The 18,533-nt window shown below is 41.5% G+C and overlaps 1 protein-coding gene across 1 annotated transcript in view; it reads left to right on the top strand.

The window, feature by feature from the left end:
* The first annotated feature begins 550 nt into the window (after positions 1-550).
* The window catches only part of sema3c (sema domain, immunoglobulin domain (Ig), short basic domain, secreted, (semaphorin) 3C), a 35,883-nt gene continuing 17,900 nt past the window's right edge, over positions 551-18,533 (top strand). Inside the window, exons 1-4 of the mRNA XM_010775764.1 lie at positions 551-699; positions 4,533-4,706; positions 16,431-16,591; positions 17,230-17,292. Of these exons, the coding sequence (XP_010774066.1) occupies positions 4,577-4,706; positions 16,431-16,591; positions 17,230-17,292 (354 nt within the window). The 5' untranslated portion in view covers positions 551-699; positions 4,533-4,576. The remainder of the gene's footprint in view (positions 700-4,532; positions 4,707-16,430; positions 16,592-17,229; positions 17,293-18,533) is intronic.

Here is an 18,533-nt window from a genome sequence, read left to right as displayed (position 1 = left end):
ATTAGCATTGCCATTGTGGGCTTGTTAACAAGTTAACAATTAAGCTCAAAGCACCACTGTGACAAAGAACAGCTTCACAGAGCAGCAGTAGACTTTTAGTCTTGTTTCGCTGAGTCAATGTGAGTTATAATTTCCTTGGAATAATCTCGTTATTAAAGTTACTCAATTTAATACTTACAAGATGAGTCATTATTTTGGAAATACTGATTGTCAGCTACGTAATATTTGGCTGAAAATGGAAACAAATGGAAAAGTCTGGTTTAAGTCATCATGGCGGAATAAATTTGATATCTTTGGAGTAAAGCAGTTTCCGTGTTATGTCTGTACTTGTCATTATTCACCCTGTCTGTGAGAGTCCTATGTGTTGGGCTGCACATGTTAAAGTTTGCTGTCTAGTTAACAGAGGTAGGGAAGGGGAAAGACCGTAAGAAGGGAGGGGTGAGAAGGGGGAGGGGGACTTCAGTGGAGAGTGTGTAATAGGACACCAGCCCTCTCTGTCTTTTCGCTCTCCTCCCTCTCTCCTCTTCTCTCCTGTGCTCTTTCAGTCAAGCCTGCTCTGTGAGCACTTGGATGGAATAGCAGCATTTTCCCCCTTTGGTATCACTGCTGGAAACAAGGTGGTTTAAGCGGGATAAAAACAACCTGGTTGGGTACCTGGCTTTTCCAAGTGGGACCAGCACTGGAGGAAGCTCCTAAAAGGTGAGTTCATGGACCAGGGACTAATCTGGATCCTGTGTCTGTAGGTAGAGGGTCTACCTGCTGTACTGCACCACACTGTAGTGGAGCAGATCTCACAGCGGATGCAGAGTGGAGGTGGTGGGCAGCAGAATAACAGGTGCAGAGTCCCACCAGTGAGAAAAGCTAAACGTAAACTGACTCTACAATCTAATTTCCCTTTTCATTTTACAAATAAAGTTGCTGCTTCAGATTACGTTGGCATGCTGTGTGTAACCCACATGCCTTGGGTGTACTGTCTATTTTTGATACAGTATGCATTTCCAAAATATGAGTCATGACTTTGTAGCAGTTTCTGTATTACCGTGAAGCTAATTAAACATTTAAAAAACTGTTTAATATTTTTATTTTGTGATGTTAGTATTTCTTTATAACTTTATTCAACCAAAAGCTTAAATTATTCATTAATAAGCTTTTTAATGAACCTTTCTCTTCTACCTAAATGTGTGAACAGGGTTGTCCTGAAATCAAAGTGTCTGAATGCTGCTTTCACATGTCATTAAACTAGTACTCCTGAAGTTTTAATACTTGAAATACACACATTTTGCTGTTCAGAGCGGCGTCTGCTAGTCGTGTGTGTGTGTGTGTGTGTGTTAAGGAGCATGTGTTTGTAACAGAGCCGCTGACAACTGAGTGACAGGGTGTGGTAGGAACACACACTGTCCTGTTAGAGCCGGGACACACGGGGTAACTTGCAAGTTGTTTACCATTTTAAATTCTTCCCAGATCAAGATACTACATCATCTCAAATGTAAATCCAGATGGAAGGACTCTCTGCCTCATCTTCTTTTAGTTAAATACTGTTCATGTGTTTAAAACATTACCAGGATCAGATGGAAGCCAAACAATCACAGACCCAGTTTGGGAAGAAACAAATAGTATTTGCTTGTTCAGATACGCAGTTTTCTACTTCCATCAATATTAGTTTTTGAGCAGTGTCTCTGAAATACTGTGATGGAAAATTCATTAGGCTGTCAGCCAAGGAACGCACAATAAACCCAATTATCATTACATCCCACTGGAAATATAACTCCACTCACTGAGACTGACCTCCTTTTGTGGAGACATGTAATTGCCGTCGCAGAGATTCCTGGTAGACTGGAGTTTCTCGAATTTGAAGAGCTCGACATAATTAATTGAAGTATTTATTATTTTCGTTCATGGCAACAAACACTAATGCACTTTTTATTAGGAGACCCATCTAGGCGAGCGTCACGGTGCTTTACAAGTTCCAGGGAGGCTGGTAGTGAGCTCATTCATATCAGTGGGGAGCATCAAAGGTAGAAGCAAAGGAAGTGACTAAACCTGAGCTGTTGGGATGTCACAGGACACTCAGAAGGAGACGTGCTCCCCTGACGATGAGTTTAGCAGCTGTGAGAGGTTTTCACGCCAGACCTCTCACCCAGAAATCACCCATCTCTCTGAGAACGCAGGGGGGGAAGCAGTGGGCCGATTCACAAGAAAAAGTTATTATCAATTGGTAGTAACTCAACCCTAACACCACACAAGAATCTCAGCACTCAACAATTCTGTATTTCTATGTCAATTGTTTTGTTTTATTCTCGTTTTAAACAATAACATGCAAACACATTAAGGGACTATATAGTAAGTCATGGTTATGACATTAAACTATGGTTTTATGATTGAGATAATAGAAATACTAGGTTTATGGTAGGGAAAACAATGTGGACTAATAAAAAGGCTTTTGTTAATTTGTCTCCTGCAGGAAAGTCAGATGTGCCACACATGTGCAGAATAATAAATATGTGCATCATTTCTAGGAAACTATTTATCCTGTTTCTAGGTTTTGACACACTGTTGGCTGACATTTCTGCCCCGACCTTAATAAAACAAATCATTTTGTTTGTGGATCACACAGCATTCTTTCCTAAAACTAAGGTCTCCATAGCTTTAGATAATCCTCAGAGATTTGCAGTCAAGTAATTTGTGTTATTGCTCCCTATTCACAAAGGTGTTGACTTCAAACTTTTGAATTAAATCACAAAAAATAATACTTGAGACTTGCCTGCTGCAAGAGCTGGTTAATACTGAGTCCTGAGGGTCTTGTATGGCTACAAACTTTGAAAATTAAATTATACATTCAAAGAATTTTGCCACAGCTTTTAACACAGCTTTAAAAGGAAAATGTAATTTCCATGTTGACTTTATAAGCTTATTAACACTTATTGAGGCTTGACTTTTACTTATCTCAAATGGCTTAAATGAACTAATCCCTTTAAAAATGGTGACAGAAGCCAGAGCAGGACAAGGGTCGAGCCTCGGCACAGGGTCAGAGAGCCATCCGCCCTGAGGCTAAAGTTGTTGGAGACACCCAAGCTGACGCAGGCTCTGGGGGAGGGTGTGTGTGGAAGCTGCCGCAGCAGAGGAGCTGCAGTTGAGCGGTCTGGGCTGTCTGAATAAGCCCCATGCTGTTTTATTTCTCTTCTCTGCAGCCAAAGTGCTCTCTTTCCTCTGCAGCTTCCCATCTGTTATCCTTCTGCACCTGAACTGAAGAATTTCACCTCGGCTACACATCAGTCACACTTCACTCCACCTCACACACCCATATCTCAGCCTATTTGTACACTACACCCCAAACGGAAATGTTCATAGCAATGATGCAGCTTTTCTATCTCCTGGACATCAATTTTTCATTATGCATCTATAAGCAATGAGAGCAGAAATCTGCTTCTCTTGTGTTTACTTTGTACATGTGAAATGGACATTCTCTTTATCCAGTGCATTCGGTTTTTTTTGTTTTTTTGTGCGTTAGGTGGTTAAAACAGCCAATTCTTTTTGTAGCAGTGGAGTTTTGCATTACAGGAGTTAGTGTCCCGCAGGCAGTAGTACCTGCCTCTATCTATAATTCAGCTGCTCTTGTCCTGTTATGGAAAAGGCTAAGGAGAGCGTTTCTCCTGTTGCTCTTTGGTCCATATTTAAGAGACATACATCTGCAAGATAGTAAGTGATGGGATTTAGCTGACATGTTGTGCTATCATCTATGTCTTCATACAGTGTAGTTTGTACTGCACTTACATTTGTAGACCTATAAGACTCATCATTTAACTGTAAATATTATTCGTGTTATTTTGAAAACTAGCCTACTGCATCCAGTCAAGCATTGATTGGTCCCTTTTTAGATCAGACAACACAAGATGAAAGCTACTAGTTGTGAAAATTGTATTCGGTAATAGAATATTTGTAATTAATTTAAAGATAGTTTATAATTCCTTGTGTAAAATTAAGGCTACCAAAGTAAAAATTGAGTTCTATTACTATTAAAAGTATTTTTGCAACTTTTAAACACTTTTGAAATGCAACCATTGGATGGCACCGATCCAACTTTTTCCAAATCCCGATAAATATTAATATAAACATTTAGCATGCATTTAATACTTCACTTGTCCAGTTTGTTATTAGCAAAGTTAGACCATGCTCCTAAAAATGAGCACACACAAATGATCTCCTTTTTCTCAGCTCTGTAGTTCTAGCGGGTTAGCCTGTTTCGCTAGTTAGCAGCTAGCTGGTGAGCAGGGTGGCGAATTTAGCTGATAATTCAATCAGGAAAATAGTAGAAGATTCACAAATGAATACTAGTGTTCAGTTGCGTCGGCCTGATGTGTTAATATGCAATTGTTTGAAATACAAATACACTAAGTTAGCTTTAGCATTGATAGATAAGATACAGTAGAGCCAAATGCACAAAAGTTAAAGATAATAAGGATTATGTTTCAGTGGTCATATTCCAGATTCTCAAAAAATATGACAACTAAACATATGTTGTTCTCTCTCTCAAGCCAACAGGAGGTGGTAACTGGTTTGGTTCCTGAGCGGTGCAGTCATGAGCAGGCCGGAGGGGTTGGCCAGGCCACCTCTGGTGTTAGCTATGGCGCTCCTGGCTCTCTCCCTCCTCTCCACGGGGATCTCCAGCCTCCCCCAGCCGCTGCCAAGAGTCTTCCTCTCCTTTGAAGGTAACAAGCATGAATGTAAATCAACTTGTTGTGTTTTTTTCTACAGATGTAATGACTTTGCACTGTGGCCATGTGTTCAGTGCACTAATGCTAAACAAATGTTTGACAATCAAGGCTAGCTTGGGGCTGTAGTGTATGGTTTACCTAGACTGCAGATCTTATGCTGCTTTGGGTCAGATTTAATCTTTGATATTGTTTCAATCACAGAGCCTTGAAGCTCCATTACTGGGCAATCCTTGTCCATCTATTGTCCCGCTTTGTGTCAGTTCTGCAGGAGAGGGCACTGCTTGTCAGACACAGCATGAATCTGTTCGTAGTTAAACTTTAATCACACTGCAGGCCTGTGGGCATTGTTGCTGCCCCTGGAATTGCATCTCTTGTTTTATTTAATTTCTTTGACATAGATTATTTTATGAATTATTAATGCTCCCTTGAAATCAGAGTGCATTGTAGAGGTAGACAGGTTTAGTTTGTGTGTGTTCATGCTTGCGTGAGTGAGTCAGTGTGGATGAGCTGACCAATCACTCATGCCCCCGAGCTATGAGAGGTGCACTAACCTTTTCACTGTGGCTGGATAGTGTGCAGGGGCTGAAGGAGACGTTTGATCACCTTTCACTACCTCTCGCTGCGGATTAGGCTGCACAGAGCAGCTGAGGCTGTCCGTCAGCAAGGTTTCTGCACTCAGACGGTTAATAAAGCATTAAAGTGTGAAGCTAGAACAGATGTGGTTTTCTTTTCTTTTCTCTCAGACTAAATTTTGACTTACTTGTGCCACGTATTTTCCCAAATGTGTTCTCATTCTTTGTATTACATCTTTCACTTTCATTCTTATGTCTTTCTTTCCTTTTGAGCTGTCTCTGATTATTGTTTCAGAACCAGCCCTTATAGAAAACAGGGGGTAAACCTCACCATCACAATCTGGTTTTGCCCACTCAAGGCACATTCACTCACTCCACACTCCTCCAGTATTTTCAAATAGCCAGCTTTAAAGGTCAGAGGTGTATTTGCTGAAAATGAGCCAATCTCTATAATCCTGCATCGCTCGATTCCCTCTCAGCGATTTGTATTAGTCACTGTAGTTGTGTTCGCCGCAGGGAGCACCATAAATGGAGAGTTCGCAGTGCACTTATTCCTTAAAGAGGCTCTGGACTTTATTCTTAATGAGTGTTTATCTGTATGAGGAGAAAACATGTGTGTTTCGCTATGCAACTGGGATACGTCCAGGTGAATTTATGAGGAAAGAGGAGGTTGTATGTTGGCTAAACGGCCAACTTTAGGTGTGAATTTACATTCCAGCTTTGATTTAGCACCTGAGCTTAAAACACCAGACCTGCCTCGAGTAGATTCATCTTTGTTTTTAAGTGAGAAATAATTTTGAGCTAAGGAAGATGAGGCTCATAACTCCATCTTGGCAGCAGGGGAAAGTTTGAAGGGGGTGAGAACCAGATGTAGGGAGACTTTTAGGGCCCAAGGTGGAGGCTCATTTCTCCTATAAACACCTCACTAAGAGAATGTGGGGAGTATGGGCTCCATCCAAAGCAGCCATAAAGATGGATGAAGAGTCATCGAAGAAGACTGGAAGAGCGGTGTCTCGGAAGGGAAGAAGGCGCAGGTGTTTTGGCACCTGCTGGTTGGCCAAAAGGTTATTCTTGTTTTCTAGATTTTTCTTCTCCCAAATGTAAAGACCTGTTTATTATTAAAAGCTGGAACAAACTTAGTCCAGAAAGTAAACCCGTAAGTGAGACGTTCGGGTTGTCCAAGATCTGGTCTCTGGAATATCCTCCCCCCTTTTCTCCCCGTGTCACTGCTGAAATCCAATCCAGGGGTAAGGCAGGTTCACAGGACTCCCGGCGTATGCTCGCGTCCTGCAGAGAAGTTGCTGTCTTTGACATTCCTCTCTCGCTCACTCTGCTTACTCTTGTGTTCCTCAGGCAAACCCCGCCAGACCACAATTAAAACCGCATAATAAACTGTAGAAAAATGCAGCTACCCCAAATAATGAGCCCTCAAGCAGTTATCTTCATCCCTCGGATAATAAACACAAGACCCCTTCGTATAGCAAATCTATTTAGGGATACCCAGCATGATTAAAGATACAGTAATTACTCCTCTACCTCGCTTTCTATATCTATTCTTTCATGTTAATTGAGCCTTGCTGTTGCAATAAGGCAGAAAAGCAAACAATGATATGAAAGAGGTGACGTGCAAGCATGCAAAGAAATGTAAAAACCTTCTGATTAATGTCTGCAACAGAGTCTAAATCTTTAGAAAACAATCTTTAAAATATCAGCTGTTATCATTCATTTACTCACATTAAGTACATTTGCTATAAACTGGATGAAGAGTTTTGTTTGAAACCCAACACGTTTTATATTTTGCTTTTTGGTTCTGCTACTGTAAAGGAGGTTGGCCTTGCTCTTGCCAAAAATGCCATTCCAGTAATGATGGGATCAAACATTCAGCCTCATTTATCCCTTCAGTGGGCAGTTGGAGCAGTGGTCCGTGTTTCTGATCAGGATCATTTACCTCATCATTAACCTCATCATTAACCTCATCAGCGATCTCACCCTGTTCTGGCAAACCTCCAATATTCAATATTAAATACAGTATGTAACCAAATTGTGAAAGATGTTTTATTTGAAAGTGAGCTAGCCTGCACATGCTTTCGCGTGGATAAAGTCGACTTTGCACACACGTGTTTGGCTAAGAAATCGGAAATATTGATTAAGATAAAGTCTGTTTGATGAGCGCTCTGTCACACTCGTATGAGCCACATGGGCTTGATTCACAGCTTAAACAGAACCAGGCGTGGAGATCAGGAAGCAGGCATCAGGGAGTGAATACACCGGATCCCTCCGCCTCACCAGATTACTCCTTATTCTCTAATGCCTCATTACTGCCTCAACTCACCCCCCATTATTCATACAGCAATGATACAGCTCATACATTGTAGGTGGATATCTGTTAAGGATGTTTACTTCGTGGTGAGGGTTTGCAAATGCGTATGTGTGTCGCTTTGTTGGAAATAAAGTGTATATTTGTGCCTGGATGTGCATTCCTTAGACTTTATTGGATTTTAGTGGCTTCACGTTCTGCTGAATCACTGTGAAAACTATGTGGTGTGTGTTCCTAGAACAGCTACATTCTAGGAAATCTACAAGATATATGGCTCAAATACTTGTTAAACATGCTATTTTCAGGCTTTTATCAATCTGATCAACAGCATTTTCTGAATAAATTGGAAAGAAGGTCTGCTTTGGTAGTCTTAGCTGATATTCCATTAGCATCTTGTAAGGTAATCTCTCAGATTTAAATCCAATATGAGTGGAAGGAAAAAAATAATTTGATGCCCATGGCAATGTCTCGGTTAGGTGAAACTGTCCGTGAAAAAGTTAATGCCCGGGACAAATGGGAGAAATAATGATTGAATATTAGGATTGTTTGTTAATATGGCAGGTTATGGACGGAATCGGGGCATATATATTTATAATATTTTAGAAGCACACACCAGACGAGGGTGTCTAACGTCTTTGGGTGTTGTTTTGAGGTAAAAAATGCTGAAATGTCAAAGACCATTGCTGACAAGTAGCCAGAAGCAGGCTAGGATGTCCATGTTTTTGCTGTAAGGTTAATCTTCGCTAATGTAGGACAGCAACCTGTGCCTGCTCTGCATTAGACCTCATCATTAGCATCTCCCCTTTTCCTGTGGTGAACATAATAATGACTGAAGACAAATCAGTGATGCTCTGTGATTATAGGGAATTCCTGGCAGGGCTAAGCATAGGCCTGTCAAATCTGTCGGCAAGGGCATACAGAGACATGATACAAATAGCTATAGGTTTGCAATGCCTGCGTGTGTGTTCTCTGAACCTAAACACTGGTGTATTCATGGCATGAAGAGAGCTATTTCTTAGTGCGTGTATGCATGTCCCCCAGACTCATGTCCATCTAATTGCTTGACTTGCAGCATGGACAGTTCCTGCAGGAGCTCCAGCTTGCGCCGCCTTTGGACTGTCAGCGGGTGAGATGTTTGACAGCTCCTCTGTCAGCCTGTCTTTCTCTGCCCAGCTCTCTCTGTTTAGCCATTCCTGTGTCTGACCTTGCTAGCCCTGTTGAATGTTTTATTATTCCACCTCCCAACACGTTGAAAGGTAATCAATGACCATCAATTCAAACAAAGACAGTGTCTCTTCAAGGATAGCCAAGGTCAACTAGAGAATCCTTGGTTCGTACGTTGGCATTATCGCTAATCAACGACCTATTGTTGTGAAACTATGTATGCAAGTTTCTTTATACTCCTTCCTTTGTGTGTAGTGTATTTCGGAAAATGTGGCTTTTGAATTGGTTAAATACTTTAATATTAGAGCTTTTCTATCAACTGTGCTTTCAGGGGTAGAAAAAAAGGCATGTGTTATCTCTGGATTAAGGCTGAAAACGGATTCTTTATTCCATTATTGAAATATTTTATGACTTGAATGGATTTGTTTTTTAAGCACCTGGATGAACAAGTATAATGTTTCTGGAGTCTACAGCCAACTGCAGAAGAAACAGGTGAATTTGCCTTTGTTACCTTTACAGTAAATCTTTGTTTTCCCCCAACTCTACAAAACAAAAACAACCCCCTCGACCTCATCCATATCAAGTCACTAAGGAAATATAGCTTTTTTAACCTAAGGCAGCCCCAGCCTCGAAGATGGCAGAGAGGAGTCCCAACAGGTTGATCTTTTTCCTTTGGTTGTCCTCCATGACTAATAAAAACATCAAATCTGAGAATCCTTTGACCCGTATCTCCTGCAGGCGTCCCCTCGCTCTGAGAGTCTCTGCTGCCTCTCAACAGTAAAGTCAGAGAGATTTACTGTCCCCTGGAGATGACTAGAGGTTCCTGGTGTAGGCGGGTGAAAGGTCACGGCTAAGAGGCTCATGGTACGGGCTGGTTCTGTGCAGGAACGGTCGTCGGTGACATGTGAAGTGGAGGCCAGGTGCTAATTGGAGCATAGGGAACGCAAACTAGCTGGCAGGCGAGCACCGTGATGGACACGTTTTTATCTCAAGTTTCGGCTCTTGCAGGAAATATTAGCCAATGCCTTAGCAGGTCAGCCAGGCAATGAAACCAGCAGAACTGACATTGGTGCTAGATAACATCACGCCGCACTAACACACACACTTAGCCAAGGGAGAAAATACACTCTGCGTTCACATGTCATATTTAGATGTGGCGTCTGTTTTGAGAAGCTAAAGTGAGAGAAGGCATGCATAAGAGCTCAGGCATTCAATCCAGCCATATGATTCCCATTAGAAACGTCTGGATATAGATGATTGGCAACAGACAACAATCATCAAATTAATGAGACGCGGTAGATATATAGCCAACTCTGGCTTCTGTCCATGTCAAGTAGTTGCAGTACAGTAAGTTTGTGCATGCTGTTTGCATTTTGACTGCTGAGTACAGCGTGCCTGAGAATGTTGAGTATGTCTCTTGGGCAGACAATCGGACGACTCTGTCAGCCAGACCTCCTGGGTGGTCTCTACGAACTGGAACGACACCTTAACTTCCCTGCTGCTATATGTAAACGCCACCAGTCATTACTGTATACCGTCAAGCTTGTCCCCAAAGAGAATGGATGGCCGCAGCAACAGCCATTACTTATCTCTAGAGGGTCCTGTCAGTTGCCAGGATAAAGTCTTTTACTGGCGCAGTATGTGTTAGTAGGCTAGCACTGTGTTAGGTGAGTGCAGCCATCCAGAACTGAACCAGAAGAGTTCTAAGGCATTGTCCTGACAAAGAGAAATGGTATTTGGCACCAGGTTGGAAGTCAGGCCTCCGTGATGAAGCCCACTCCATCTTGTGAGGAGCGGTGAATTGCAAGGGGGCGGTATAAGCCCCTTCTTCAATATTTATCAAGACGGGTGATTGGTGTCCTCCCACTGGCTGCCCCTGACGACCACAGAACAGGTTCTCCATGAACTCAATAGAAGGCAAGTCTCATTAACATGGAGTTAATTTATTCATGCTGGCCTTTCAGGTACAAAGCCAATTGATGAGGGCTGAATTTGCATGGGAGACACCAAGGTTGGTTTGTAATTGGCCCGCTGTCCAATCCTGAAGTGTTCATTAGCTCTAGGGACCTTTTGGCTTGCGTTCAAGAACTGGTGTTAATCAACAAACCCAACACTCAAGTCAATTTGTTGAAAGCTACTCATCCCTGCTTCACCAGGGCTAAGCTAATGTTTGACAAATCAGAACAATGCAGTATTTTTCTGATTTCATGAGGGGAATCTTATAATACAGTTTTTCAGTCTTTACCACTATTGTACCACAACTTTTTCCTAGAAAATGTACCACGAGGTAACTGTTTTTCCTTAATTTTTCTTCTGCCTCTTGTCCCATCAAATTGGAAAAATTGCTTAAAGTGACACCAGCTCAGTCATGGGCGGTCCAGCACTACAGTTGCCTCTCTCATAAAGATCCCACATACTTTCCACCGACAGTGAATCCATAATTATTACGAGACTGTGTTACAACAAACCACTCCTTGTATGGACACCCCAAACCAGAACCATGGAAGCGTTGTTTACTACTGGAGTCATCGCTGAAAAACTCAGCCTGCAAAATGGTTTGTATGATCATATAACCAAGTCTGTCAGAAAGTCTTAAGGGTTGAAAACCTGAGTGAAGCTTCTTTGTGGTTTTTGCCTTTCCTCTCCTGGGTATATAATCACAACAGGAAAAAGCAGAGATTCGGCAAATCGAGGACTGCAATCTCTTCTGTACTTTGAACGCATTTTAATTATATTTCTTCAGTTCACCACAGTCACATAAAAGACCTTGTTTTGTTTTGTTCAAATGTTGAGTCTCTGTGGCTTGTAGCCTCTCTGGGTTATTATCATGGAGCCTGTGTGTGTGAACAATCGATTTCCCTCTACATTTTACAGAAGGCTTAATTACCCCCCACAGGAATCACTGCTTGTTTCTTTGGATATAATTTATTTAAGGCCTGTAGTGACATCACATAGCTTGTCTTGTTTGTATGTACCAAAGAGCGTGTTTAAAGGGTGAATATGGATTCATCAGATTGCCTGTCACAACTTCTCTGCAGGATTTACTGTAACCTGATGTCATCAATCATTATTCACTTGATTATTTTAGTCTATTAAATGTCAAAAATAACAGAAATATTGCCAATGTATTGGTTTTCGTCTGACCATTAGTTCAAAACCAAACAATATTCATGATATAATCAAATTTCTAAGCCAATCGACAAAAAAATTGGTCAAACTCCATCTGCTGAGGCCATGTAATACACTTGATAGCACCAGAATGGGTAGTTGACTTACCTTGTTTCAACGTTATCTTAGATACTTAATTAACAATGGTGCTATCAAACAAAAAGGGAATCAGCAGGTTGAAAACAGGGGATGTTAGCATTTTTGCGTTATCCTAAGAGGCAATACACCACTTTTACACAAAAAGGTCATCTGTATGCTTGAAGAACAGCTCTCAAATATCTGAGAAAATAACCCTGATGACATCAACGGGTTTTCTTGGATTGGGATTCGAGACCTCAAGGGCTAATAGGATCTGCTCCGCAGCAAAGAAAGCAACCTGCTGTTTAATATTGAATGACGGCTGTCGCTTCTCTGCCCAACAAAAGGCTTTTGTGCTGCTTCCGCTTGACCACACAAAAAAATGCATCAAAGAGAGAGAGAGAGAGAGTCTGAGCCCTCCAGTCCCCACCTTGCCCTTTTCACTAACCCCACTGTCCGTCTCATGGATTAGGGTGGATTGTATCGCCATCGGTCTGCCATTTGACCAATGCGGCACCACGGGTCAAAGCTCAAAGTCAAAGGCAGGACAGTGGGGACTGCTGTGAGGTCCACGGGGAGGTGTTAGGCCCACCTGCCCACATGCATAATAGAAAACCCACCAACTGTCAAAGCTCAAATCCTCTTTTTTCTGTTTCTTTCTTTCTCCTCCAGCTGCAATGAGGACGGCTATAAAGAAAAAACAACACAAAATAGGAGATTTCATTTCCTCAGCTTTTGCCAAACCTCTGTTGCTATGCACAAAATATTATCCCTAAAACAGACCCCTTAAATGTCGGTAATGCAGAACAGGTCTCTTGTTGTTGTTTGGTCCTTTTAGTATCCACATACATCTGCTTAAATCTGCATCATCAAAACAACACTGTCCACAACAAGCTGCTTTTCCTCAGTTATGACGTCCACAAACACTTTTGACCCTTTCCCTTCTCGGGAAGTTGTGTGATGTCAACAACAAGGAATGCATATAAACTCAAGACTAACTACATGTGGTTCAGAGGATTTATTCATAACTGAAACAAAAACAAAAAACAAGTGTGCTCCAACTTTTGTTTTGATACGTTGTCCCGACATCTGATGTGTCACTGTGAGGTTGTGGTGCCTAAAATACGATGGAATGAATTTGGACCAAACGCTAATCAGTCTGTCTACAAAGGCTTCATAGGGAGGTTATGAGCTGGCATTGATTCTGTAAACAGATTGTCCCAGTGTTTATATTAAATGACTCTGAAAAACCTTGACAATAGTTCAGAGCAGCCCACCCCTCTCCCTGAAGGAGCAGGTGCACCATCTGGCAATTTGAACTTTTGATGTTGGTTTACAATGCTGCAGCAGTGCAGGCAGGCATGACTCATGTGTTTGTACGAGATTGAAAGCAGAGCACTGAGGAGATACTGGATCCAACGGTATGTGGTCCCAGAGGGTTTCATTTTGTCTCTCAGGGAATGAGCTGGACCCATGTGACACCCTCCTGCTGTGTCCCATCACTGCACCGAACTTAACTAGCCCTTCAAACTTCACAAAAAAATCAAAGTGTCCTATTTCTCCCCACTGAGAAAAAACTATGCAAAGTTCACCAAAATATTAAACAGTTATTCCACGCCGCACCACACCCCTCTGAACAATTTGTTCTCCTTGAGGAATTTTCTGGAGGGATGTTGTCAGAAGTGGAGCTGTAAAGATGGGAGTGTACCATAATGTCCAATAGCTAGGGTCCTTTAACAGTAGGGTTATTGCTTTTTCTCTTTTATATTATTTAGTAAATGTGTCTGATAGTTGTAATGAACAATTGAGCATATGATTGACCTTGAAAAACGTTAATTCAAATGCAAAATCTTAACTCGCTAAACTAGCCACACAGCTAAACTAGCTTTCAAAGAACAGACTGGCATTCCACCAAAAAAGTGTAAATTCACTTTTTTGTGGGTAATGAGGATAAATGCGTAGCTGTTAAAAATTATAAAAAATTTCCAGCTGAGTCAATGTTGGCTAAGCTGTTAGATAGTTAAACAGTCGTGAGTGAATTCAGGAAAAAAAAGTAATTCAAAAGGTAAAATTACCTACATGTCAGCCATATTCAATCATTAAACGATAGCCATCGAACTTTATATGACTGTTTTTTTTAGAGGTTAGCATTTGTACCTAATAATCCAACTATAGCAATTAAGGCTTGGTTTGGCTAAATGAACCACAAAACTTGGCATACTGTAGCTGCTTTTGCATTTAGTTTTTCGTAGAAAGAATGCTTCTTTTCAAATACCTCTTCTTTCACCTCTTGCATTTTTCTTCACCACAAATATTTAAAAAAGCTGTGGTTTTTTGGCTTCTCTCTGCCCAATGAGGCTTTAAGTCAACCACTGTGGCAATATACTGTAGGCTAGGATTGTAAAACTCCTGCTCAGACCATACTCTATACACAGATGTATGTTTAGTGACAGCTGTAATCTTTAAACTGCAGAAAAATCAGCTATAAGAGTGTTTAAATGATGGTTTACTGCCACGTGTAAAAAGAAAAAAAGGTACAGTAGTGTGGTCCAAAAGGTTTTTCTGAATACCCTCCAAAGACTTGTTATGTGAAGATGTCTGAAATGAATCTGAAGCCCTTCATGTTTCTAATTAGCTGAGTCTTTCGCCCTTGGTGGCTCTCACTCTGGCAGAGCAAGCCGTGTAACATGTTAAACCTTTTCAGTTTTCTAGGAAAACAATGCGTCTGCACGGAGAGCTCTGCGATGTTATCTGCGATGCTATCTCTCCTCAGCTTCGAAGCATAAGGCTGATTCGATCTCTCATTAAAGATGTTTCTCTTTGTTAAGAAAACATGGACGCTTTCTCCTTTTTTAATTGTATTTTCTGGCAAGTCAGGTAAAATATGTGTTCTCCATTATGCACCACATGATGCTTTTGCCTGAGATGATACAATACCCAGCGCTCACTTCAAGACATTAACCATATGAAGCAATAGGTAAACATGGGAGTGAAGTATCGTGGGAAACTCTCCTGTGACTGAAGTGGTTAACTGTCTTTCTTTCTTAAGTTAAACACTTCAGTCTTTACGAGGCGAACGCCCCAAACAACAGCCTGTGATCAGAGTAAGGGGTGCCACTTTCCTTCAAGATAAAAGACCCCAGCCTCAGAAAACGTATGTCTCACAATGATGAAAATGTGACTTTCGCCTGAGGCATAGAAACAAAGCACAGGCAACCTGTTTGTTGATTAGAGGAGGCAACACAAAGAGAGCTGAGAGAGGGTCATTGGAGGGGAGGAAATGGAGGCTGTACATCTACATTGCCCCCCCACACCCAGTGCTCTCAGCACAGATTGAAGAAGTGATAAATATGCATGAGTTTGGCTTCGACAGTGAAGGCCTTTGATGGTATGGTTGAGAGTTCTCTATCTCTGGAGCAAATAGGCTGAAAATAACTGTCTGAGAATGTTTACTTGGTGAGTGAACAATGTGCGCTTCTAATGAGTAGAAGACACTCTGCAGGAAGTCTTTTTCATAAAGTACATACTGTATTTCTTGCCTGATCAAGTACTTTGCAGTCACAGCTTATCTTTGACAAAAGCGGTCGTATAGGTTGTCTGCGCAAGTAGCGTTTAACAAACCATTGTTGTCTGAGGAAGTCAGTTAACGTAGTGTAAAGAGTGAGGAAGGGTGAACATTTACTTATTTTTCCCTTCGTTACTGTATGCCACATGCGTCATCAGAATCAGAAACAGGTTTATTGCCAGGTAAGTTCACACATACGAGGAATTTGACTTGGTGTCATGGTGCAGACATAAAATATAAAACAAGAAATCTAATATAAACCAAATAATAATTATAATAATAAAATATAGCAATATAACAAACTCAATTTACAAACCCAAACCTCTATATCTTAAGCTTTACCAACTTTTGTTTTAATTCACTGCAGTACATTAACTAGGCGTTTAAAAACTATGACTATGATATTACCTGTCACTGGTAATCTCCAATCGTCGCATTTAGGAAAATTGCAATTGAAATCAATCACAATGTTAAGAGCTAAAAACTACAGATACACTTCAAACTTAAGAAACAATTACAAAAAGACTACAAATCTGACCAGTAATCCAATGCAAACGATTGTTATGACACGGAACAATGACATTGCAGCTTGGAGCCATGTTTAAAGAGCAACATCAAAATTCCTAAAAGTTAATATTATCTAGTTTTCTTTTAGGATCTGTGGGCTCATGCACTGAGACCTAATTAAGAGATATTGTTTTGATCACACAGAGATATACACAGGCTTGTATGTAGCAGCTTCTCTTGAGTTTAATTTAATAGGAGATTTGTTCTTCAATCCCGGTGTGAAAGCTTGTTTGTTTGTTTGTTTGTTTGTTTTTTTACGAAGTCTTTTTCTTCTCTGTGTCTCTCAGACCTGCAGGCCTCCCAGTCCTTTGAGCACTACAGCATATCAGAAAAGGCCATGGACTACAGGATCCTGCAGATGGACGAGGACCAGGACCGGATGTATGTGGGCTGCAAAGACAATGTCCTCTCCATGGACATTAACAACATCACACATGGCACACTCAAGGTCAGCAAATCGCTTGTTATTAAAGTCAGTCATTAACATTATTTCATACAATTCTGGCTTCTCCTTTCTCTCGCCAAAAACAAAGGGGATTTCACAGCATGTCAGGCACATCAAAAAAACTGCAGCCCTGTTGTTATTCTCATCTGTGCAATGAAATGCAAATTGCCATACATTTGCCACGATCAGAGCCATTTAGGGTTATTCAAACGAGACATAAAAATGGTCTGATAACTGATTCTGTATGCAGTGAGGGAGTTATCGTCAGTGTAATTGACAGGCATGAAGTGCATAAACAGATGGGAAAGCATGTAGGTTCCCCCAGGGAGTGCTGCACCACATCCATTTTTTCTAAGTAAATTGCTTGATATATTAATTGAGTCAGACCTCCAAGCACCTCTCCCGGGTTTAAAAACTCACACATGTTCTACCGACGGTAGCTGGCTATCATCACTGACATCCTATCAAAACTGTAACTTTGACATTTATTTGGTTCATTTTTCGCTAATGTTCCCTCGGATTTCCGTTGTGTAAACATAACACGATAACATTTAATGTTGGCATACACACATCTCTCTCAATCTGTTGATGCCCCCCTGGGCTCACTTCCAATTCAAATGCTGTGCTGTTTATCCCACCAGGTGTTCTGGCCTGCGTCTACAAGCAAGATAGAAGAATGCCAAATGGCAGGAAAGGACCCGACGGTAAGAATCTAAAAACCACCAATCAATAATAACAAATGAAGAAAGCTGTTAATAATCTTAAAATGTAAGTTTTGGACCCCATAAACACTATCTTAATGTGTTAATGTGTTAATGTGAGCCAACTGAATGAAAAACAGAGATTAACGACAATATGTCCGACGCTTTTCTCCCTTGATTGTCGAGATCTAGAGGAAACGTTTTGTCAGCTGTTCCCAGATCCGTTCCTCCGAGTGCGAAACTGTGCATGTGGCCTCCTGGGATTTCCCTTTCCCCATCTGTGAGCTTGTATCATGTCCAACCACATGTGTTAGCGGGCGGCAGATGTCTTCAGGGTCACGGAGTGGCCCGGAGTCCTCCTGGCATCGGCACAGTTTGTCAGGCGTGGGAGGATGGAGGGCCACGGAGCGCTGTAGAAAAACAAACCACAATCAAAGCTCTCAAATGGGATGCAGCTCATTGACGCAGGGATTTCATAACCCGGCCTGATTCTGAGAAGCACTTGTCAGCTGCAACAGGATTTAATGGAGGCATACAGTAGGACTCAGAAGACTGATTCCTCCTACGCCTCTGTTTCCCTCTAATTGGGTTGTTCTGTTGCTTACAGACACCGCAGTGCAGAGAGAAAACACTTCCTGAGCAACTTAGAATATGAATTGAAACCCTAATATTCAAAGTAACAATACAAGTTACCCTAGAAAGCATGAACATTGCTGCCTGTTCGTTCCATCTTTCCATCCCTAGACAGCAGCTGGGGTAATGGAGCCATGCGTTTGTAGAACATGCTGTTGCAGAAATAGAGAGGAAGCTGTTTCCAGTCACTGAGTGATTTGTGCTCTGAGTCACAGCCCGCCTGCTGCACACAGGCTCCCACAAATATTTGGGTGAGCCATCTTTGTGTGGAGCCTCTCAGTGGCAACCTTCTCCCTTCTGTCATCCCTTTTCTATTCACAACTCTGCCAGTTTCTCTTCCAATGTTCTCATCCGGTCTTACTATTTTTTTTTTCCCGCTTTCCTTGGTCACTTTTTCCAACTCTCTGTTTCGTCTTTACCGCACTATATTTAATTTTCTCTCTTCCATAATGCTGCTCTTCTTCCTCATGGGGTTTCTTCATTTGCATCAGAGCCCCCATGTATCTGTTATGGTTACCCTGCACATCTGTATATATTAAGTTCCTCTTCCCCGATACAATCTGTGGTCGAGAGCGGCTCCAGAATGCAACCGCACATCCGCTGCCCCGCAC

Source organism: Notothenia coriiceps, unplaced genomic scaffold (assembly GCF_000735185.1).
Source record: "Notothenia coriiceps isolate Sejong01 unplaced genomic scaffold, NC01 NC01_scaffold00016128, whole genome shotgun sequence".
In the NCBI taxonomy this organism is placed as follows: Eukaryota; Metazoa; Chordata; class Actinopteri; order Perciformes; family Nototheniidae; genus Notothenia; species Notothenia coriiceps.
The sequence above is the reverse complement of the archived record's forward strand: the minus strand, read 5'-3'. Positions and strand labels throughout refer to the sequence as shown.